We start from the raw sequence: 24,260 nt of genomic DNA, 5'->3' as shown, positions 1-24,260 counted from the left end.
TTTAACAATATTAATTTTTCCAACACATGAACATGGGATATCTTTTCATTTTTTGTGTCTCATCTATAATTTCTTTTATCAATATTCTGTAGTTTTTAGTGTACAGATCCTTCATCTCTTTGGTTATATTTACTTCTATTTTATTCTTTTTCATGCTATTGTAAATGGGATTATTTTTCTTGATTTCTTTTATGGATAGTTTACAGTTAGTGTAGAGAAATTCAACTAATTTTTGTATATTGATTATTTTATCCTGCACCTTTATTGAATTTGTTTATTAGTTCCAACAGATATTTTTGTTATTGAGTCTTTAGAGTTTTATACACATAAGATGCCATCTGTAAACAGAGACAATTTTCCTATTGTCTCTGTTTCCTTCTCCTTTCATACTTGGATGCCTTTTATTTCTTTTTCTTGCCTAATTGTTCTGGATAGGATTTCAAGTATTTTGTTGAATAGAAGTGGTGAGAGTGGGCATCCTTGTCTTATTCCTGATCTTAGAGGCAAAGCTTTTAGCTTTTCATTATTGAGTATGATGTTAGCTATGGGCTTGTTATATACGTCCTTTATTATATGGAGGTACATGGCTTGTATACCTAATTTGTTGAGAGTTTTTACTATGAAAAAAATGTTGAATTTTTCTCAAGTACTTTTCTTTTCTTTCTTTCTTTCTTTTTTTCCTTTTTGAGACAGAGTTTTACTCTTTCATCCAGGCTGGAGTGAAGCAGCATGATCTCAGCTCACTGCATCCTCCTGAGAGTCAAACAATTCTCCTGCCTCAATATTTTAGCATTTTATCCTTTCTCCCCTCATTAAGAGGTACTTACTTATTGAGCTCCTACTATATTTCAGTAACTATTCTCAATGTTGGGTATATAGAGACGAATTAAACAAAGTTTTGTCCTCAAAACTTGTATACGAGTCTTGGCTCTGAGCCTGGAAAGCAGAACCCATGAACAAACAAGATTTCACCTTCAAAATTGTAAATTCCATTCCTAACACAGCCAAACCCACCTTTCCCAGCAAACCTAAAATTATGTTGCATTGTTGACTAAGCACTTAAAGGAGACAATGACAGAGTGACAGGGGTGCTCTCCAGAGGGCCACAGTCTTCATATTATTCATATTTATCTTCTTCCCAGGTGACAGCAAGAAAAGGTGACTCTTCTTTCATTGTGTCTCCCAAGCCTCCTTATTGACTTGGTATAGCCCCTACTGAACTACTGATCTTTCACCATCTCTGCTGGGATGGACTTAGAAGATAACTCCCAGCAAGAATTTGCAAGATATCCATAAGCATCGTTATTTTTTGACCAGTTTTATTCTGGCTTCATTGTGGCCACATTCTTGTCTCTTAGCTTTTCATCTTTATTCACTCCCCTGGGGAAGAGTTGGACCTACCTATTAGAGCATCTTTTCCAACATTCCCCATGCCTGTCACTTGTTCTTAATAAACTAAATAAACTCATGGTTGGCTGAAGCATCCTTTCAAGATTTCATCCTGGAGGGTCAGCCTGTCCTGTATGGTTATGTGTCAGGTACTTTCCAGTCCGGCCATGTTACCTTCAAAGCAAGTTCATACTGCTGAGTTACTGGTTACTTAAGCCTCCCAACCACCAGACTACAATCAAGAACTTAGTGTCACAAATTATGTAAGGTAAGTGGTGTTATCTCTATTTTAAGCATGAAAAATTCAAGTTTTGAAGAATTTAGATGACTGGCCATAGTAGCACAACTATGGTTAAGTGAAAAGTCATGGTGTATAGATTATATTCACTGATGAAGGGGTGATAATCCATTTTTCTTCTTCCTTAATGCCATTCCTTATATCTCACCCTTCGCAGTAAGTCCTCAAAATGTTAACAATAATCATAACCATTCATATTTCTGTCACAGTGCGTACAACATATTTTTATGCATATTATATGATTTGATCTTTTTGTATAGTCTTGTCAAAATGAAGAACAATTGCTTATGCTGTTTTCCTAATGAGGAACACAAGGCTTACTGGTACAGAGGTGAAGTAAAGGAGCCAAGCAGAGAAAGGCCCAGGCTTTGTGGAACTTGATGCTTGTATAATTATGGATATCTTGTTTTAGAAAAATAATGCAGAACTACTAACGCAAAATTAGGCACGTAAGTGAATATTTATTTGAAATGAAAAATAAATTGCAACAAGTTACAAACTTACAAAAGCTTACGAACACATTAAATATCATGAATCCCAGAAAAATAACACGCTTTATTATTATTATTTTAAATACCTTCATAATACCTTTTTAATATTTTGTGGCTAATTATTTTTGATTGTCTCTTATGACTATAATTTTTATATCATTTCTATAGAGAGAACAGAAGGATAATTCAGTCTTTGCTCTAGCATGGTTGATCAAAAATTTAAAGTTATGATTGGTAGTTTAGGAAAGATTATTTCCATTCCCATAACTTATCAGTAATGCCACATCTGTCATGTCCTCTGCAGTTTCTGGCTCAGGTGGTGCTACGTGCCTGGGGCAAGACCTTGGAGAGTTCTAGCCCTTTGATTTTGATTTCATGACACCTTATTGCAGCCTCTTAGTCACTGATCCATCTTTATCAGGTCCTCACCACCCCCACTGTGTCTGTCCTGGGTTCATGATATGGCCATGAAGACTTGAAGGCTGGCCCCAAGGAGGTTGCTGTGCAGTGTCTGGTTGATATTTCTCCCTGAGGTTAAATTTGGGATCAATTAGCCTGATGAGTGGAACCAAGGACACGTAATCAGTGAGGGTTGTCCAGATATTGATGTGATAGGTCCTTAAGACCACCACCAGGGCACAGACAGCATCCCTGGACTGGAACAGTGCTGTTTATCTCTATGCCAAAGTGGGGTTCCTGCTTCCTCTCCTCATTCCAGGAGGAAAGTGTGCTGAGCTTTGGAAGGGGCTCTTGCAAGTGTTGACCTAAAGTTTAAGCTTCAAGAGTTTTATGGTAGATTAGCCTTTATTGCCAAGCTAAAAAATGATTTGCAAGTTAGATATTGGGCCTCCAATTTCTTGCTTCTCAATACCTTCCTAAAGGTGGACCAAGAAAAAACTTTGTAGAGGCCTGTGGGGAAGGAAACATAATTAGTCCACTTGTTCTTCTGGATTCTTTAAACATTCATGGGTGATATCATGTTGGGTCTCTAGAGAATTACTGTCATTGAATTGTCTCTTGTCAGGCTATGCTTAGGAACTCCTTAAATAAATAGCCCCCAAAAATTTTTCCTGGAGTCTAACATGAGGCTGTCATAGAGGGTGCCCTCTGTCATGATGACCTTTAATTAGCCATCATTTTTTAGCCATCAGCTTTGTGTAGCTTAAAGCAATGCTTTCCATTAGAACTTTCTGTGTTCCATGTTTATAATGTGCAATATGGTAGCTACTAACCACATGTGGTTATTCAACACTTGAAATGGAAAGTAAGGCTAAGAAACTGATTGAATATTTTATTTTAATTCATATGAATTAACATTTAAATAGCCTCTTGTGACCAGTGCCTACAGTATTGGATAGATCAAACTCAGATTATTGAAACAGTGATAGCCAACCTGTATGTAAGAGACCTTCCTCACTCAGGTCAATTTGAACCACATATGGTCAGTTTCTAGTAGTAAAAGAGTCTATAGATTTTCTGAACAGTATTTCCTGCCCTGGACCAGGGGTCACTAGGGAGTGAGTCAGATTAGAATGGTGTCATTGAAGAGAAGAGCAAGATATGGACAAGATAATTTTATCTTGGGAAAAGTTCATTTAGAAGGGCTGCAATTGGAAGAAAAGTAGAATTGTGGGACTAGGTGACCACACATTTCCAGGTTGGTAACATTCATAGGGGATTTGCAGAGGGAAGCAAAGTCTTCCATAGTCACTCACTGGAAATTTAGTAGAGGAATTCAGATCTCTGTTAAATTAGTCTATCTTTCATCATGAGATTTAATCACATTATTTCGACGCAGTACTTTTTACCTTGTTCTCTCTTAAGAAGATATTTTGAAGATCAGTGAATACTGCGTTAACTTAAAACAAGTGCAATGTTCACTGATCACTGACTCAGAGAAATTAAAAAGCAACCAACCAAACAACTGGAGTTTAAGGTAGAAAGTACACTGTGATCCCTTTATAAAACAGGAATTTTAGATAAAGGAAGAATTGACAAGATGTGGATAATAATACGTTCTTCTTATATTCTCTGCCAGCAGTCTTATATGTGCTTTGCATGTGTCCTTTTATTTCATCTTGATGACACAGCTAAGGGTTAGATATTTTCCATCTGCATTTTACAGATGGACACATTGGGGTTCCGAGGACTTAGGAGATGCCCAGCATCACCAGGTCAGCAGGCCAGAGCTGGACTGTGTCCCAGAGTAGCTAGGACCCTTGACCATAATACAGAGATATTACCCCATGTGAATGGATACCATCGGGCTTTCTTTTTTTGCTTTTTTAGCATATTGTAAGTTTTCATAAGTAAATATAGTTTTAAGAAAATAGTAAGCCCTGATATTTGAGGGACTTTGGACTGTTCAGTGAAGATTTTCTTTGTAGGAAAAACTCATCAAATGTTAGAATTGATCTACTTTTTGTCAGCCTCTTCTCATCCCTATTTGAAAAGTCTGAATTGTATCCTTACTATGTGCAAGGCCTGGCGCTAGGTGCCAGGGTTCCATGGCAAAGAAGTCAGACACAGTTTCTGCTTTTATGGGACTCATACTCTAAACAAAGAAAATGCTAACTTGAACAATTATAAGAAAGTCTGATAAGGTTATGGTAGGACAAAGATAGGGCACTGCAAAAGACAAAGAGAGGGACTAATTCTGTCTGGAGTGAACCGGTGAAGTTTCTATGGAGTGTTTAATTTAATAGGAACCTTGAAGCATGAGTAGGAGCTCATCAGCAGCATGGTGGGCTCACTAGAGCCTGGGCAAGTGCTCATGCGCCTAAACTGCTCCACTGGCCTCCACCTGCTACTATTTATCACGTTCCTTTGTACAGGGTTAATTAAAGGACTAAGATGAAAGACCACCATTCTAATTTGGAACATCTGGAGACATCAGAAGGCCCATTAGAAGACCCTAAACTTCTAATTTTTTCTTTCAAATACTCTGAAACAAAATCCACCAACTTATGAATACTATCATTTTTTTTGGTGGTGGAATTCCACAGGACTCCATTTTGTTCACTATTCTTGAAGCATCAGTAAAATAATAAAGATGATTCCCACTCCCTCTTTTTTTTTTGAGATGGAGTCTCACTCTGTTGCCCAGGCTGGAGTGCAATGGCACGCTCTTGGCTCACAGCAACCTCCGCCTCCTGGGTTCAAGCAATTCTCCTGCCTCAGCCTCCTGGGTAGCTGGGATTCCTGGTGCGCACCATCATGCCCGACTAATTTTTGTATTTTCAGTAGAGACGGGGTTTCATCATGTTGGTCAGGCTGGTCTCGACCTCCTGACTTCGTGATCCGCCCACCTCAGCCTCCCAAAGTGCTGGGATTACAGGTGTGAGCCACTGCGTCCGGCCCACTCCCTCTTTTTTCAGAGAAAAAACTAGAACCCAGAATGAGTGACCTTGTAAGTGAGTTGCTGACAGTTTCTACCTTTGCAGAGACCAAGTTCTTCCATCTACATGACCTTATGTTGTCCTCCCAATACCCCAAGGCATGGATGTTTTCTTCGTCTTTCAATGAGGGAGGTGACTGTCTCAGAGAGGTACAGTGAGCAGACCAAAGTCTCAGAGCGTGAAGGGCTCAGCTTGAGTCCTTGCCCAGGGTGCTGTTAACCCGGAGGCTGGAAGAGCTTGTTCCCTGACAAAGCCTCAGATCTGAGTGCCCTGGGTTCCCCCTGGGCCATGACTTGGTTCCTTATGTTGCTCTGTGTTGCAGAATTCATGCTGGACTGCACCCTGCCCCCTTCAGGGAGTGCAAAGATAGCCCTTGGAGGGGAATGATGGAGGAGGAGGCAATCAGGTAATGAGAGGTCATTCTGATCTTGTGGGAATGTGGTGCCCCTGGTGAGGGTACAGGAAGAAAGTGAGCATCCCTGGGAATCTCACACGAGGAAGGCCAGACCAAATCCCTCTACTTACAAAATGCGCTAGGAAATATGCCTCAGTTGGTAGGCATGATGACTTCTGAGCCCGTGGGTTTGTATCTGTAGAAGAAAAATATTTTTAAATATTAACTGGTGAAGTTTTATTTTTAGAGATATATTTTTTTCTTTCAATTACTTCCACCATTAACATTAAACCATGAATCTCAGTTCTCTCGCTATAGGGAATGCAGAACCTCAAAAAACTCAATGACACCAAAGAGTTATATATATACTTCTGCATTCCAATGTAGAACATTGAAAGATGTGGAATTTAATTGCAAGGGCTAGTCTCTTCAAAAAGAAGTGGTTGCCTAATTGCCAGCATTCACAGCAATTATGTTGGCAAGTAATGTTTTAAAGCTTACATGGATTGTCTATTTTAACCTCACTATTATTATTCCTTTTTTTTTTTTTTTTTTTTTGAGATGGAGTCTTGCTCTGTCGCCCAGGTTGGAGTGCAGTGGCCGGATCTCACTCACTTAACCTCACTATTATTATTCCAGTCTTAAAGATGAGGAAGTTGATGCCCAGAGAGAGGTTCATTAGCTTGTCTAAGGTCACTTATCTAAGAAGTGGTAGAGCCAGGATTTGAGCGCAGGTGTTTGGCTTTGAGCCCATGCTTAATCACTCTGCACATTATCTCATATGCTGGGTATTCTGCTCATGGTAGGGAATACAGCAGGGAACAAGACTGCCAGGCTTCCCTCAAGAGGCTCATTGGTTGAGTCTTTCACTATGGGTCTTTTGAAATTTCATTTGGGCCTTGCAAAGCAGGAAAAAACAAGAGTCCTTATTTTACTCATGAGAAAAAGAAAGTAAAAAAGAAGGAATTGTCTTACTCAAGGTCATAGAAAGACATAGTTGCAAGATGGGATTAGAAACCATATGTCTCATCAGCACCCTATGTTCTTTCTGTGCCCTGGGAGCACACTCCATTTAGCAGGCTTGCGGCTAGTGTTAATGTTTGTACAATTAGCCAAAACTTCCTTTGGGCTGGATCTCCAGAGCCCAAGAACACTGGTGGCCAAAGGATGGTGTCTTGTGAAAGGAGGGCAAGCAAAAGTGTAGGACAAATTTTGCTTTGGGATTTTGGTTACACCTGCAGGTAGAGTGTCCCTGGGATAAGGGTGGATTCTGGGTCGGGGGAAGGTCTGTGGATAAAGGGATTTGTGGGTGAGTTCAGAGAGGCAGAGACAGAGATTCATGGATGTGGTGATGGGATGTGGTGATTGGGAGGGGAGGAGGGCTTTTCTAATCAGGACTTTTATGGAAATTGCCCTTGGCATGTTGGCAACATGGCCACCAAGAAAAAAGAAAGGAGAGATCCAGCACAGTTGCTGGTAAGAGACTCTTCTGCTGGGCTCCCACCAGCAGCTCTAGGATCAGGCCTGGATATGAGATATCTCTTACCTCTTGCGCTTTTGAAGTGTATCTGATGAACAGACTATCCCACAGAAGGATGAACAGCACTGAAATCCTTTCTGGCAATCTTCCTGCATTGTACACAGTTGAGTACAGTTTTCAGGTGCTGATATGCAGGGTGGAGGTTCCAAGATATACTCTGGAACACAGAACAAGTAAGAGAAGGGCCTCACCAACAGGCTGGAGTAATGTTCAGAACTCAGAAAGCCCAGGGAACTGCCAGGAAACCTGCCACCCTCATCTGCCTTGCGTGGTTCCAGGGTGGTGGCATCAGGTTTGTCCTCAGCTGCTGCCTTCGTCTGAGTTCTGAGCAGGGAAGCAGGGCATGGATATTTTTTGATCAAGAATAGAGTTCGGTAGAACCCTGCACCCGCTGGTCATTCACCATCCTTGTAGTTCAGATGCCAAGTCCCCATTGACTATGGTTGGGTCAATATCAAGGGTATTAATGGTGTATGTGGTGAACAAGAAAGAGGTTTGTACGTTCGTTCTGTACTGACTCATTGTGTGTTCTTGAGCAAGTTGTAGAGCTTCTTGGTAACAACATAGTTTACCCTGGGGTTAACCTAATGTGGGTTATTTGTGTATAGGAATAATGAGTGAAAGGTAAGTTTTGGTAAAGGATGAAGACCAAGCAGTAAACTGAAGGTACTGGATCAGAGAGCTGGGTCCCAATTCACAAGTAAGTTCTGAGAATGACTTCTTTCATGGTAAGAAGGGTGGGGATTTCAGAATGGGGTTCAAATATTCAGCTTCTTTTTCTTCCTTGGTGTCTCTCAGTCAGGAGGCCAGAGCACCAGGATGCCCCACTTTCTACTGTTAGAGAAGAATAAGCATCTTTATGTTTACTTCCTATTTCCTCCCTTACCCCCAAGTATTTCAGTTCAAAGCTAAGACCTACCTGCCCTGGGAGATTCTTTCCTAAGGCCACAACCCACAGTCTCCTTTCTATTCCTGGACTCTAAGGATGGGCCCCATTAACCCCTTTCCCCAAGCCCTTCCAGGTCCTAATTTTTGTACCTTGTGACTCTCCCTTTCTTTGGGGGCAAAAGTCAAAAGTGGGGCATTCTATTGCCCATCTGTGGGTCTATTGCTCTGCAAATATTTGCAATTAGAAGGAAATCTATAGGATATTATGATGGTTTGAAAGGAATGAATGAAGAAAGAGGTCATGACTATAACTGTAGAAGCAAATGGCACCAGAATTGGGGTAAAATAAGCTGAGGTCCAAGCTGTTGACAATTTAACAGAGACCAATAACTAGTACTCACCCCTGGCCTCTCAGCTCTTCTGTAGCTCACTGGGGCACTGCAAGAAATTGGAACTAGTCCACACTTTGAAGAGCTTGGGGCTCAATAGAGCAGTTTAGGGATAGACACCATGATCCAGAGATCTCAGAGAGGTCACACTTTTCAAGTCTTGACCCCTCTTCTGGGTATCTGGTCCCAACTTCACTCACAGCACTTACCAGTCTTTTAGAAAGCCTCTTTGTGCCTTTCCTCAAATTCTGATTTTTCAATTAACTCTACCCTGGGCACTCCTATTTTCTTGTAGCTTGCTCAGTCCCTCTTAGTCCTACAAACCTACATGACTTTTCTGAAACTTCTAAAGCAGGATCTAGCCTCCCTAGACACATGAGCTACCACACATATCCCTCTTCTGAGCCACCAGTATTCTGAAGATGTTTTCCCCATAGAAAAGTGGATGTATGATGAATAACAGTTCTTTTCCCACTTGGTATTGGCTAAGGTCAACATTACTATAGCTAGAGCTCTTTTGAGTTGAGCTGGGCAGTGGTGGCTACTGAGATGGACTCTACACTGTCCCATTGATGCTAATTGCCGGTAATTCTGCAGTACCTCTGGAGTTTGAAAATGTGGAATAAAATGCAAAACTTCCTTTCCTTCCTTCCCAAAACATCCTTCAAGGCCAAGGTTATGTAGATTCCAGCTTGAGTTCTACCAACTTTGTTGTCTCTCTGTTTTAATGCTTGAAAAGGGAATCCAAGCATCCATGAAGGAGCCATGGGCAGCAAGACTAAGCTGGATGATGAAGCTGATCACGTTTACAGCATTTAATATTACTGAGCATTTACCATGGTTTAGTAAGAGTGAGCTATGTCTGCATGCATTATCTGTTCTCCTCCAATGATCCCCATATAATTGTGTTCATTATAAGGATAAAAACCTAAGACCCAGATACTTTGCCCAAGGTCACTCAGCAACAGAGCAGGGATTCAAACCTAGATCTTGCCAATAATAAAGCTTGGGCCCTTGAACATGACACTGTATTTTTCCAAGAGGTGTGACAGACTGTCAGCCCTCAGATCCTCTCCTGTCCACAAATGTTACTTCCCTCCTTGGGCCCAGACCCAGCACCTACTCAGAACACGCTCCTTGGGACTCCCAGGCACCAGTTGCAGTGCTAGGCAGAACACCACCAGGAACTGGAGAGGCAGCACAGGCTTCATGGTGCCAGTGGGACGGGTGAGTAAGTTCTGGCCAAGGATTGCTGGGTTTGACCAGGCACTGCTGTGACGAGAAGAGAAGGAAAGAGGGCAAAGTGGAGGCCCAGTGTGATTAGCCTTTCACCGTGTACTCCAATCAAAGCAGGCAGGGCAGAAATCCAAGCACCTCCCAATCACACCCACCCCAGGGCCATGTAGTGTTTTCATATCCTCCTTTATCCCTCTAGTCTTGACCTTGCTATCTCTTTCATCTGTATCTAGATCTTATTCATATCCCTTAATATTTTAAATAATTTTTCCCTGTGGAAATTGTACATGTCTTTGTTATATTTATTCACAGAGGATTGAATTTTTTTTTTTTTTTTTTTTAGGTGGAGTCTCACTCTGTCACACAGGCTGGAGTACAGTGGTGCGATCTCGGCTCACTGCAGCCTCCTCCTCCTGGGTTCAAGCAATTCCTGAGTTGCTGGGATTACAGGTGTGTACCACCACGTCCGGCTAATTTTTGCATTTTCAGTAGAGACAGGGTTTCACTGGGGTAATCCAGGCTAGTCTTGGACTCCTGACCTCAGGTGATCCACCCTCCTCAGCCTCTCAAAGTGCTAGGATTACAGATGAGAGCCACCGTGCCTGGTCTGAGGCTTGAAGTTTTAAAAGGAAATTGTAAATGGTATCATAACTTTTCAATTAATTCCTTTTGTTTACTGCTTATGTAGAGAAGTTAACTTTCCAGTTGGCTCAGAAATCTCCACCATAACAATTATTTGACCTCACTGAAACCAACAAACATTGACTCTTCACTTCCCTATTTTATAGTCCTCCCCTCTAGGTGATTACTTTTCTTTCTATCAATGTAGGATTCAGAACCTGTCATTTAAATCTCCTTGTTTGAATCTGCCTACAAAAACTGCAGCCCTAAGTGAATCCAACCATCAATTTCATTGAGGCTTGAACCTAGGCAGATATTTGTTGCTGGGGGAAAATAATTCAACTGTGCTACTAAACAGCACAGTAGATGCACCATCACCAGACCAAAAAGGGTTTGGTAGTCTTACTAAGTTTCTTCAGTAAGCCAGGGTTCCCACTCTCTACAAATACTATTTCAAACTTGCTCTCCTCTCTTTAAACCTTGGATCTTTTCTTCTTTCAATGAATCTGTAGCTAGTTAGCTTGCTAAATTCTCCCGTTGTTTATTATGGTTTCTTTGTGTGTTCTCTTCAGTGTTTATCATATCCAAATAAGAACAGTTATAGTTTTCTTCTTCAAACTTTAAGCCATTTTTAATGCCTCACTGTGCTGGCTAGGCCCTTGAGTACATCATCATATGTAAGTGGTGATAGTGTGTATTTTTGTCTGATACCCGATTTAAAATGAAAACTTCTTGTTTTCTCTTTTAGAACTGTCTCCACTTTAGCTTCTCATAAGCACCCTCTATCAGGTTTAGAAAGTTTTCTTTCATTCCTAATATAACAAGAAATTTTAAATTAGTTTATGTCAGATTATGTGTATTGCTTTTTTCTATGTATATTGAGATGATAACATTTTTATCTCCTTTAATCTGTTAATGCGTTGAACATTCAGATTTTCAAACATTAAGCCATTTCTATGGTAATATAAGGTGATCATTAAATATTATCATTTTTATATTGTTTGGTTCAGTTTGCTATTTTGGAGGTATTTTACATCTATGTTCATAATGAACTGGGCCTGTAATTTTTGTCTCTCATATTGTCCTTGCCTGGTTTGGTAGCAAGTTTATGCTGACTTCATAGGATGTGCTGAGTAGCAGCCCTTATCAATTCTCTGGAAATTCTTGATTTAAGATAATTAGTTACTTGAACTCTCAACTCTGTTTTTCTTGCACAAATATACTCATTTGCACCTTGTTGTTTTCATTTAACAATATATCCTGAAAACTGCTCTCCAGTAGTTCATAACGATTTTTCCTCTATTACAGCTGCATTTGACATCCCTTGCACATGCACCTTAGTCATATAGCCAGTCTCCTATATTTAGGCATTTAGGTAGTTTACAAGATTTTGCTATTATAAATAAGGCTGCAATGGACAATGACGCATAATTTTCTGTATCGTTGGAGGTATAATATCAGTACATTTCTAAAAGTGTGATAGTTGGTTAAAAGGATAAATGCATGGCCGGGCGCAGTGGCTTATGCCTGTAATCCCAGCCCTTGGGAGGCTGAGGCGGGCAGATCATGAGGTCAGGAGTCTGAGACCAGCCTGGTCAACATGGTGAAACCCCGTCTCTACTAAAAATACAAAAAATTAGATGAGCATGGTGGCAAGCGCCTGTAGTCCCAGCTACTCAGGAGGCCGAGGCAGAAGAATCGCTTGAACCTGGGAGGCGGAGGTTGCAGTGAGCCAACATCAAGCCACTGCACTCCAGCCTGGGCAACAGAGCTGGACTTCGTCTCAAAAGAAAAAAAAAAAGGATAAATGCACATATAGTTTGGCAAGATATTGCCCATTTCTACTTCGTAACGATTATACCTTTTTGTAATGCCACCAACAATGTGAGTGTGCATGTTTCCTACAGCCTCACTAACAGAACGTGTTGTCATGCTTTTGAATTTTCGCCAAAACAATTGGGTGAGAAATGTTATTTCTGTAGTTTTTTTTTTTTTTTTTTTTTTTTTTGAGATGGAGTCTCGCTCTGTTGCCCAGGCTGGAGTGCAGTGGCCGGATCTCAGCTCACTGCAAGCTCCACCTCCCGGGTTCACGCCATTCTCCTGCCTCAGCCTCCCGAGTAGCTGGGACTACAGGCGTCCGCCACATCGCCCGGCTAGTTTTTTGTATTTTTTTAGTAGAGACGGGGTTTCACCGTGTTAGGTAGGATGGTCTCGATCTCCTGACCTTGTGATCCACCCGTCTCGGCCTCCCAAAGTGCTGGGATTACAGGCTTGAGCCACCGCGCCCGGCCACATTTCTGTAGTTTTTGAGGTTCATTTACTATGTAGCATGCACCAGTACTTCATTCCATTTTATGGGTGAATAATACTCCATTGTATATATATATCATAATTGTTTATCCATTCATCTGTTGATGGACATTTCAGCTGTTTCCTTGCTTTGGCAATTGCAAATAATGCAGCTATGAACATTTGTAGATGAATATTTTTTTGAGTATATATTTTTAATTCATTTGGGTAAATATTTGGGAGTAGAACTGCTGGGTCATATGTTTAACCTTGTATGTTTACTTTTTTTTTTTTTTTTTTTTTTTGAGACAGAGTCTTGCTCTGTCACCCAGGCTGGAGTGCAGTGGCCGGATCTCAGCTCACTGCAAGCTCCGCCTCCCGGGTTCACGCCATTCCTGCCTCAGCCTCCCGAGTAGCTGGGACTACAGAGGCGAGCCATACACCTCGCCCGGCTAGTTTTTGTATTTTTTAGTAGAGACGGGGGTTTCACCAGGTTAGCCAGGATGGTCTCGATCTCCTGACCTCGTGATCCACCCGTCTCGGCCTCTCAAAGTGCTGGGATTACAGGCTTGAGCCACCGCGCCTGGCCATGTTTACTTTTTTGAGGAAACTCCAAACTCTTTCCACAGCGGCTGAACCATTTAATACTTCTATCAGCAATGCATGAGGGTTCCAATTTCTCCACATGCTTGCCAACACTTACTATTTTCCTTTTTAAAAATTATAGCTGGTCAAGAGAATGTGAAGTGGTATCTCGTGGTTTTTATTTGTATTTCCCTAATAACTAATGATGTTGAGCATATTTCCCTCTCCCTCTCCCTCTCCCTCTTCTCCTTCTTCTCCTTCTCCTTCTTCTTCCCCTTCTTCTCCTTCTTCTTCTTCTTCCTCTTCCTCTTCCTCTTCTTCTTCTTTTTTTGATGGATTCTCCCTCTGTTGCCCAAGCTGGAGTGCAGTGGTGTGATCTCAGCTCACTGCAACCTCCGCCTCCTAGGTTCGAGAGATTCTCCTGCCTCAGCGTCCTGAGTAGCTGGGTTTACAGGCGCCCGCCACCACACCTGACAAATTTTTGTATTTTTAGTAAAAATGGGGTTTCACCATGTTGGCGAAGCTGGTCTTGAACTCCTGACCTCAGGTAATCCACCTGCCTTGGCCTCCTGAAGTCCTAGGCTTACAAGCATGAGCCACTGTGCCCAGCTGATATTGAGCATATTTTCAGGTGCTTGTTGGTCATTTTTATATCTTCTTTGAAGAAATGTATATTCAAGTCCTTTGCCCATTTTGTAATTGGGTTTTTTTTCCCCCTTGAATTGTAAGAGTTCTTTAATATATTCTGGATACTCTTATCAGATAGATGATTTTTTCAAATATTTTCTCCCATTCCATAGGCTGTCTTTTCACTTTTTTGATAGTCATTTGAAGCACAAAAGTTTTTAACTTTGATGAAGTCAGATTTTTTTTCTTTTGTTACTGTGCTTTTGGTGTCTTTTCTAAGAATCCATTGCCCAATCCAAAGTCATGAAGATTTCCTTCTATATTTCTTCTAATAATTTTGTAGCTTTTATATTTAAATCATTGGCTTATTTTTGAATCAGGAAGTGTGAATTCTACCTTTTCAAGATTGCTTTGGCTATTCAAGCCTCTTGCAGTTTTGTAACTTAAGGATCAGCTTTTCTATTTCTCAAATAAAGAAAAATCTGGGCAGGCGTGGTGGCTCACGCCTATAATCCCAGCACTTTGGGAGGCCGAGGCAGGTGGGTCACCTGAGGCCAGGAGTTTGAGACCAGCCTGGCCAACAGAGTGAAACTCCATCTCTACTAAAAATATAAAATTTAGCCAGGAGTGGTGGCACATGCTGGTAGTCCCTCTACTCAGGAGGCTGAAGCAGAATTGCTTGAACCTGGGAGGTGGAGGTTGCATTGAGCTGAGCTTCCGCCACTGCACTCCAGCCTGGGTGACAGAACGAGACTCCATCTCAAAAAAAAAAAAAAAAAATTCTGTTGGAACTTGATTGGAATTGCATTGTAATGCTGTCTTAATAATTTTAAGTCTTCCAATATAGAATATGGGATGTTGGCCAGGTGTGGTGGCTCACGCCTGTAATCCCAGCACTTTGAGAGGCCAAGACAGGTGGTTTGCTTGAGCTCAGGAGTTCGAGATCAGCCTGGGCAACATGGCAAAATCCTGTCTCTACAGAAAATACAAAAATTAGCTGGGCGTAGTGGCATGCGCCTACAGTCCCAGCACCTGGGAGGTAGAGGTTGCAGTGAGCCAAGATCACGCCACTGCACTCCAGCCTGGGTGACAGAGCCAGACCTTGTCTCAAAAAAAAAAAAAAAAAAAAAGATGGAATGTCTTTCTATTTCTTGAGGTCTTCTATAATTTCTTTCAGCAATGTTCTGTATTTTGTGGTATACGAGTCTTTTACCTCTATGGTTAAATTTACTTCTAGGTATTCTATCCTTTCATAGCCTGTTATAAATCAAATTGTTTCCTTAATTTCCTTCTTGGATTGCTCATTGCTGGTGTTTACAAAAACAGCTGAGATAGTTTTACTTTCTTCCCAATTTGGATGACTTTTATTTCTTTTTATTACTTAATTGCTTTGGTTAGAACTCCATTACAATGTTGACTAGCGGTGGTGAAAGATGCATCATTGTCTTATTTCTGATCTTGGGAGAAAGATTTTGATCTTTCACAATTGAGTATAATGATCATTGTATATAGTTTTTTATAGGTGCCTTTAATCATGTTAAGGAAGTCCTTTATTTCCTAGTTTTCTGAATTTTTTTTAATCATAGAAGGGTGGTGAATTTGTGAAATGCTTTTTCTGTATCAATTAAGATTGGAAAACTTTGAGAAGGATTGGTGTTAATCAAAAAAAGTTTAGATTTTATCAGTGAAGTCATCTAGCCCTAGGCATTCCTTTGTTGAAGAGAGTTGTGTGTGTTTTTCAAAAATTACTGATTCTATCTCTTTATTTGTTATAGGTCTGTTAATATTTTCTATTCCTTCTCAAGTCAGTCTTGGTGATTTGTGAGTTTCTAGGAATTTGTCCATTTCCTCCAGGTTATCTAATTTGTTGGTGTAAAATTGTTATAGTATTCTCTTATAATTTTTTTTAGTTCTGTAAAGTTGGTGGTGATGTCCCACTCTAATTTCTGATATTAGTTATTTGTGTCTTTTCTCTTTTCTTCTTAGTCAATCTAGCTAAAGATTTTCAATTTTATTGATATTTTAAAAAAACCAAGTTTTGGTCTTGTTGATTCTTTTTATTGGTTTTGTCTTTCCTATTTCATTTGTCTGTTTTCAAATGTTTATTATTTCTTTCCTTCTGCTAGCTTTGGGTGTAGTTTGTTCTTCTCTTTCTAGTTTCATATGATGTAAAGTCAGGTTGTTGATTTGAGATCTTTTTTTTTTTTTTTGAGACAGAATCTCACTCTGTCGTCTAGGCTGGAGTGCAGTGGCGTGATCTCGGCTCACTGCACCTCTGCCTCCTGGGTTCAAGTGATTCTCCTGCCTCAGACTCCTGAGTAGCTGGGACTACAAGGCTCGTACCACCACACCCAGCTAATTTTTTGTATTTTTAGTAGAGATGGGGTTTCACCATGTTAGCCAGGATGGTCTCAATCTCCTGACCTCATGACCTACCTGCCTCAGCCTCCCAAAGTGCTGGGATTACAGGCGTGAGCCACTGCGCCTGGCCGAGATCTTTCTTTTTTAATGTAAGTATTCACAGTTATAGATTTTTCTACCCTGAGAACTACTTTTACTACATCTCATAAGTTTTTGTATATTGTGTTTTGTGTTTTTGCTTTCATTCGTTCGAAAGTTTTTTTCTAAGTAATTGGGACTACAGGTGCATACCACCATGCCCAGTTAGTTTTTTGTAGAGACAGGGTCTTGTTATGTTGCCCAGGCTGGTCTTGAATTCCTGGGCTCAAGTGATCCACCCACCTCAGCCTCTCAAAGTGCTGGGATTACAGGTGTGAGTCAACATGCCTGGCTCAAAGTGTTTTCTAATTTCCGTTGTGATTTATTCTTTGACTCATTGGTTGTTAAAGAGTGTATTAATTTCACATTTTTGAGAATTTTCCAGTTTTCCTTCTCTTATTGATTTCAGCTTTGTTCCATTGTGGCTGGAGAAGATAGTTTGTATAATTTCAATCTTTTTTTTTTTTTTTTGAGACGGAGTCTTGCTCTGTCACCAGGCTGAAGTGCAGTGGCGCGATCTCAGCTCACTGCAACCTCTGCCTCCTGAGTTCAAGTGATTCTCCTGCCTCCAAATGATTCTCCTGCCTCAGCCTCCTCAGTAGCTGGGATTACAGGCGTCTGCCACCACACCAGGCTAATTTTTGTATTTTTAGTAGAGACAGGATTTCACCATGTTGGCCAGGATGGTCTCCATCTCTTGACCTTGTGATCCGCCCGCCTCAGCCTCCCAAGGTGCTGGGATTACAGGTGTGAGCCACCGCGCCTGGCCTGTATAATTTCAATCTTTTAAAATTTATTTAGGCTTGTTTTGTGGCCTAACATGTAGTTTATCCTGGAGAATATTCCATATGTGCTTGAGAAGAATATGCATTCCCTTCTTGTCTTAGGTCTGTCTTAGGTTTATAGTGTTGTTTAGTACCCTATTTCCTTATTGATTTTTCTGTCTGCGTATTCTATTCATTATTGAAAGAGGGCCTGGAATGCTTTCCACCACCAACAACCAATTCTCCTATCTCTGGACACCAACTGGGTGTTCCAAAATTTAATTTAATTCTGACACTAACTACTTGAAGTTAGTGCAGACCCCATAGCTTATAGGCTTGATTTCACAAGACTACTCCCAACTTCAGGTGCCAGTTGCAAGTCTTGGGCCTCCTGCACTTTTGATCTACTGGCTATAAATCAGGGGCTCCCACAATCCCATCTGAAAGTTTGATAACTTGCTGGAACAGCTCACAGAACTCAGGAAACACTTTACTTAAAGTTTATCAGTTTATTATAAAGGATACAAATGAATAACCAGATGAAGTAAGTAGGGTGAGCTTCAGAAGGGTTCCAAGCACAGGAGTTTCTGTCCTTGTGAGTTGGGTGTGCCACCCTTCTGGCACATGGATATGTTCACCAATTCAGAAGCTCATCAAATCTTATTGTTCAAGAGTTTTTATAGAGCTTCAACTCCTTCCTTCTTTAACTTCCTGGAGGAGAGTGGGTGGGTCTAAATTTCCAACCCTCTAATCACTTGATCTTTCTGGTGACCAGCTCCAACCTGAGGCTACCTAGGGGCCCCACTCCAAGTAACCTCATTAGCAGAAACTGAGGTGGAATCAAAAGGGGCTCCTTATGAATAACAAAAGACACACCTATCACTCAGGAAATTCCAAGAGTTTTAGGAACCTTGTGCCAGGAACTGGAGACAAAGATCAAATATATTTCTTATTATGCCATGATGGGATATTGAACTCTCCAACTATTACTGTAGTGCTATGTCTCCCTTCAATCCTGTCAGTGTTTGCTTCGTATATTTTGAAGCTCTACTGCTTGGTGTGTATATGTTTATAATTTTTATATCTTTTTGATGAATTGGCCCCTTTATCAATATATAATCATGATTTTGTTTCTTTTAACAATATTTGACACAATGTTTATTTTGTTTGACTCCAATATAATAATCACAGCTCTTTTTGCTACTATTTGCCATATGCAGAAAATTGAAACTGGGTCTCTTCCTTATGCCTTATACAAAAATTAACTCAAGATACATTAAAGGCTTAAATATAAAACCCCAAACTATAAAAACTCTAGAAGAAAATCTGGGCAATGCCATTCAGGACATAGGCATGGGCAAAGATTTCATGACAAAATCACCAAAAGCAATTGCAACAAAAGCAGAAATTGACAAATGGGATCTAATTAAACTAAAGAGCTTCTGTACAGCAAAATAAACTATCATCAGAGTGAACAGACAACCTAAAAAATGGGAGAAAATGTTTGCAATCTATCCACCTGACAAAGGTCTAGTATCCTGAGTCTACAAGGAACTTAAATTTATAAGAAAAAACAAACAATCCCATTAAAAAGTGGGCAAAGGACACAAACAGACACTTCTCAAAAGAAGACATATATGCAGCCAATAAACATGAAAAAAAGCTCAACATCAGAGTAATGCAAATCAAAACCATAATGAGATACCATCTCATGCCAGTCACAATGGAGGTTATTAAAAAGTCAAGAAACTACAGATGCTGGTGAGGTTGTAGAGAAATAGGAATGCTTTCACGCTGTTGGTAGTAATGTAAATTAGTTCAACCATTGTGGAAGACAATGTGATGATTCCTCAGAGATTTAGAACCAGAAATACCATTTGACCCAGCAACCCCATTACTGGGTCTATACCCAAAGGAATAGAATCATTCTGTTATAAAGACACGTGCATGCGTATGTTCATTGCAGCACTATTCACAATAGCAAAGACATGAAATTAACCCAAATGCCCATCAATGATAGACTGGATAAAGAAAATGTGGTAAATATACACCATGGAATACTATGTGGCCATAAAAAGGAATGAGATCATGTTCTTTGCAGAGACATGGTTGGAAATGGAAGCCATTATCCTCAGCAAACTAATGAAGGAACAGAAAACCAAACACTCCATGTTCTCACTTATAAGTGGGAGCTGAACAATGAGAACACATGGACACAGGGAGGGAAACAACACACCCTGGGGCCTGTCAAGGGAGGGAGAGCATCAGGATAAATAGCTAATGCATGCTGGGCTTGATACCTGGGTGATGGGTTGATAGGTGCAGCAAACCCCCATGGCACATGCAACAAACCTGCACATCCTGCACATTTACCCCAGAACTTAAAATAATATTAAAAATATAGCTCAATCATATAGGGTTTTGTGTAATGAATTGTTAAGAATAATTTATAATTAGGCCGAGTGTGGGGGCTCATGCCTGTAATCCCAACACTTTGGGAGGTTGAGATGGGCGGATCAATTGAGATCAGGAGTTCGAGATGAGCCTGACCAACATGGCGGAAACCCATCTCTACTAAAAATACAAAAATTATCTGGGTGTGATGGCACATGCCTGTAATCCCAGCTACTCAGGAGGCTGAGGTGCGAATTGCTTGAATTCAGAAGGTGGAGGTTGCAGTGAACCAAGATCACGCCACTGCACTCCAGCCTGGTGTGGAGTGAGACTCTGTCTAAAAGAAAAAAAAGGAATTTATAATGAACACATCCATTATATGCAAATAGTCACCTCTTAAAGGGGCTCATGATATGATTTCTGCCTTCACAACTATGGAAATTGGAGTGTCTATCTGTAGCTACCTTCACCCCCCCCCCCAAAAAAAACTTATGTCGTTTCTTTTTGAGAAATAATGACATTGTAAATATTTGCATGACTAAATAAAGGTGGCAGAAGGTAGGTAACAAAAGATGGCTGATTCAAAAATGAGAAAATAAAAGATGGTTTACAGAAGAACTAAAAGAGAATGTAATAAAATATGGGTTAATTCTAAGTGCCTTTTAAAAAATGATATTTTTTCTTTTCTTTTTTTCTGTAAAGCATTTTGTAACTAGAAAGCAGAAATAAATAGTACCTTTCAGAAAAGAAAAACTCTGTTAGCAAGAACACAGGACTGGTTATGTGAGAAGAGGCATCATTCCTGCAGAAGCCCTATCCTGTATGGAGAAGGACAGGGCTAGGAGAAGGCAAAGGCAGGAAGCAAGGACTCTTGCTCTGCCCTGACTTGGCTAGTGGAGGCAGCGAGGAGCTGAAGATCATTCCTTCTTTCTTTCCTTCCCTCTCCACAGGCAGCTCTGCAGGGAAGTCTGTGACTGCCTGGCCAGACTTAGGGCTCACGTTCTGGTCAGAGTCATGGCACCCCAGACTCTGCTGCCTGTCCTGGTTCTCTGTGTGCTGCTGCTTCAGGCCCAGGGAGGATACTATGACAAGATGAGGATGCAGAGTAGGTGATGGGCTGCTGGATGGGTGAGGGGGAGTTGGGTAGGGGGAACGGAGGAGATGTGTCCAGTCTGAGTAGGACCTAGGAGTTGGAACCTTTCTGCATATCCAGCTCTGGCCACAATGCTGTGCAGACTCTGGACTGTACCAAACCATGGCCCTCCAACCCCTTTTCCTGGCCTTGGGATTAGTAATGGGAATGAAGGGGGAACCTACATCTTTTGTTGTTTGCTCCCAATACTTAGAGACAAATGGTACATCCCATAGTGAAAGGTGCACCAGGACTGAGAATCCAATGGGAAAGCAAGACAATTATTCTTTGATTTATGCACACTTGTGAGGAGTAAACATCTAGAAGTGGTTATGAAGGTAGGTGTAGGTGTAGAAATGGGTATAAGTGTAGGGTAAAAAGGACATAGAGCAATGAAAAGTTGGGATATACAGGGCAAAGTTAAGTATATCATCAAAGGAGCCAGGAGAGTGGTGGTGGGAAGGGATACTAGGGACAGTGACAGTGAGGAGAGGAAAGGGAGGGATGAAAGGCAAGTTCATCTTCTTGTCTGGGCTCTGCAAATTCTGGAGAATAGGGGAGGGCTTGGAAATGTCTCAGGCTTCTTTGAGCTCTCAGGGTCAAATTGTAGATTCTATGAGGGCAACTTCACTAAGGTGACTCCTATGGGAGTGACTTCACCATGATTAATGGGGAGACAGAGTTCTGAATGCAAGTGTATGGTGAGGGTCCAGGAAACCCAGGCATTGAGGTCTACTGGGGTGAGATACAGAGCAGGGAGACAGAATTTAAGATACTGCCAATCACTAGGATTGGTGATGGGCCGGAAGGAAGTTCCCTGAAGAATCCAGGAGAGTTGTAGTGGTCAGGGGGGCCTTGGTTCTGGGGCCATGGAGGAACTTCAAGCTTGAGAAGGGTGCTCTGTAGGTGCATGGTTTCATTGACCCTGTTTCTGCACCATTTCAGGAATCAAGGTCTGTGAGAAGCGACCCAGCATAGATCTATGCATCCACCACTGTTCATATTTCCAAAAGTGTGAAGCAAATAACATATGCTGTTCGGCCTTCTGTGGGAACGTTTGCATGAGCATCCTGTGAGTGGGAGAGTGGGCTGGGATGTGCATCCTGCTCCCTGAACCCTTCCATCCGAGACTGTGCCCACATCCGAAGCGCAACGACATCAAACCATTAGCACAAGAACGTCAACAGGAATGCCACCCTCCCTGCTGTCTGAACTCCCTGTCCCTGTCAAATAAACCAGAACAAATGCCCAGGGATCCTGCCTCTTTTGCTGCCACTACAGGTGATCATTGAGAGCCCACTGTAGCCCCCACAGGTGCCCCGCTTGTCTTGTGTCCTGGTCTTCAATTTCTCTCCCTGGTTATGCTTCTCTACCCTCCCTCTTCCTCTTTGGCCCACGTATCCCTGCCAGCCCTCAGGAGGCCCAGCCCCTTGCTGTTTTTGCTCACTGAACCAGTACTCCCAGGGGGAGGAACTGCTCATGTGCAGCATCTCCTGATGCTAAGAACATTTCTCACCCTGGAGTCAGAAGGACCCATTAAGCATGAGATGGGTGGTAGTTAGAACCTGAGGTGAAGAGTGGGAGGCCTCCAAGCACTGCTTTGGTCTCCTTAGCCTTGGTGCACCCCCACCTCATGCTCCCCAATCTCTTTCTGAGCTTCAGATTGCTCTCTCTTTACAATGAGGATAATGAGTCCCAGGAAGGCCAGCGACATGCCTAAGGCCATAAGAGAGTGAGAGGATATGATGTGGCCGGAAGAGAATGTTTCCTCTGGTCTCACTTTTTGCTCAGTTTTCTCCATTACCTGAGACCAGAGGCATCCTAGTGAGAGTGAGTGCCTGCATCAACCCCAAACTTCCTCCTATCCTGCACCCACCAACATGGCTACTCCTCTAATGGGACCCAATTTGGGTCTCAGGATTGAACACTCCAGCACTTTCCATTAACTGGATAGTCCCTATCTTTCCCAAGCCCTCTTCCTTAGGGGCTCATTCTCTTTTCTTTTGATCAAGAGGAATACCAAAGGGTGGGAAACAGGTGGTTCATGCTGCTGTTGCTAAGGAGTAATTGACACAGAGTGGCAGTGGATCTTGCCTGTCATCCTACTGTGAGTTAGTGGAAATTAACCACTGTGGTACAGACTCTCCCTTACTCTGCAATCGCTTCTCCTCTAAAGTGATCCTGGGGCTAGATCCAGGGTTGGGTCACATGTGGCTAATCAGAACACGGAGTCAAATGTGAAGAAGTTTCAGGAGGACAGGCCATGCCCAGAGGCAGGTGTGCAGTGTTATGCTCCAATCTAGTGCTTCTTGCTGGGCCGTTCAATGAAAGCGACATCAGAGAAGAAAACTTCCCGCATCAGACCAGAGGCTGTGAGCCACCTCTGAGACATCACCAGGCTCTGGGTATCTCAGGTTTGTCTTCACCTTTCTCAAGAGCTTTTCTTGGACAAGGGAGTCTTAGAAAAGAGATCATCATCAACCACCAACATAGACATCATCAGAGGTAGGTGGGCTATAAAGGCATGGTCTCTAAGAGATCTTATTTGGTGCTTCCTCAGATAGCCTCCCTTAGCAAGCGTCATCTCAGGCCATCTCCAAACACTGCTAGGAGACACTATTAAGAGAGGCAAATTTACCTGTCAGGGACCGTATAGAGAATAACCTCCCCCATTCAAGTTCAGTGCACTGTACCATGTGGACATGCCATGGGTGTCAGGTTGACCTATTCCATGTCACTGGCGTGAGCATCATAGACTATGAATTTTACTGGAAGCAGTTGCTCTGCTTTCTTCTAATCACTGGTGCCCTGACTTGTGTTTTGGAGAGCTCTCTGGACAACTCACAGTGCCCCAGGGAACTCAAAGCTGAAAGGAGTGCCCATTTGGTTATGACTGTGTGCTCTCTCTTCTATGAAAACATCTATGTGCTCTCATATTGTGTAAAGTAAGGTAGTGAGGACTCTTAGAAGAACATGAATGTCTTGGAGGCAGAGGAAGAAGCAAAGGCAAATTTTTCCAAAATCTGAATCTCCAAAATGTCAAATTCTAGCCTAAAAAGAATCAGAGATGAGGCCTGTGGTGTTTGAGAGCAAACACATAGTCTTATGGTTGACACTGCTTTTGCATTGTTTGTTCTCTTTATATCTCCTAGGCTGTGTTGCTTTATGAAGTGAATGTAAATGGGAAGACTCTAGAAGGATACTGCCATCTCATGTATGCAACATGACACTGATCCGTCCCTACCTTGTTTCTGTACTTTGGCTGCATTTGATGCTCACAGGTGGTTCTATACCAATGTCGTCACCAGCAATGTTTGTCCCTCCCC

General features: G+C 41.8%; 3 protein-coding genes across 3 annotated transcripts in view; 2 read left to right on the top strand and 1 right to left on the bottom strand.

Annotated features, from left to right (window-relative positions):
* Positions 1-2,117, top strand: part of WFDC3 (WAP four-disulfide core domain 3) — a 60,110-nt gene extending 57,993 nt beyond the window's left edge. Inside the window, exon 9 of the transcript XR_004179093.1 lies at positions 1,143-2,117. The gene's annotated coding sequence lies outside the window, so the exon portion shown is untranslated. The remainder of the gene's footprint in view (positions 1-1,142) is intronic.
* Positions 2,118-7,452: 5,335 nt separating this feature from the next.
* On the bottom strand, positions 7,453-10,387 carry WFDC13 (WAP four-disulfide core domain 13). Its single transcript, XM_017944776.3, has 2 exons — positions 9,911-10,387; positions 7,453-7,667 (listed from the first exon to the last, which is right to left on the bottom strand). Exons 1-2 carry the CDS (start codon positions 9,996-9,998, stop codon positions 7,513-7,515), a joined length of 243 nt encoding a protein of 80 aa, XP_017800265.1. The 5' UTR covers positions 9,999-10,387; the 3' UTR covers positions 7,453-7,512.
* Positions 10,388-19,976: 9,589 nt separating this feature from the next.
* On the top strand, positions 19,977-22,189 carry WFDC10B (WAP four-disulfide core domain 10B). Its single transcript, XM_021921005.2, has 2 exons — positions 19,977-20,907; positions 21,880-22,189. The coding sequence occupies exons 1-2, from the start codon at positions 20,817-20,819 to the stop codon at positions 22,008-22,010; spliced, it is 222 nt and encodes a 73-aa protein (XP_021776697.1). The 5' UTR covers positions 19,977-20,816; the 3' UTR covers positions 22,011-22,189.
* The last annotated feature ends 2,071 nt before the right edge of the window (positions 22,190-24,260 follow it).

Source organism: Papio anubis, chromosome 16 (genome assembly GCF_008728515.1).
Source record: "Papio anubis isolate 15944 chromosome 16, Panubis1.0, whole genome shotgun sequence".
NCBI classification, from domain to species: Eukaryota; Metazoa; Chordata; class Mammalia; order Primates; family Cercopithecidae; genus Papio; species Papio anubis.
Note: the sequence above shows the minus strand (reverse complement) of the source record. Positions and strands in the feature narration are given on the sequence as shown.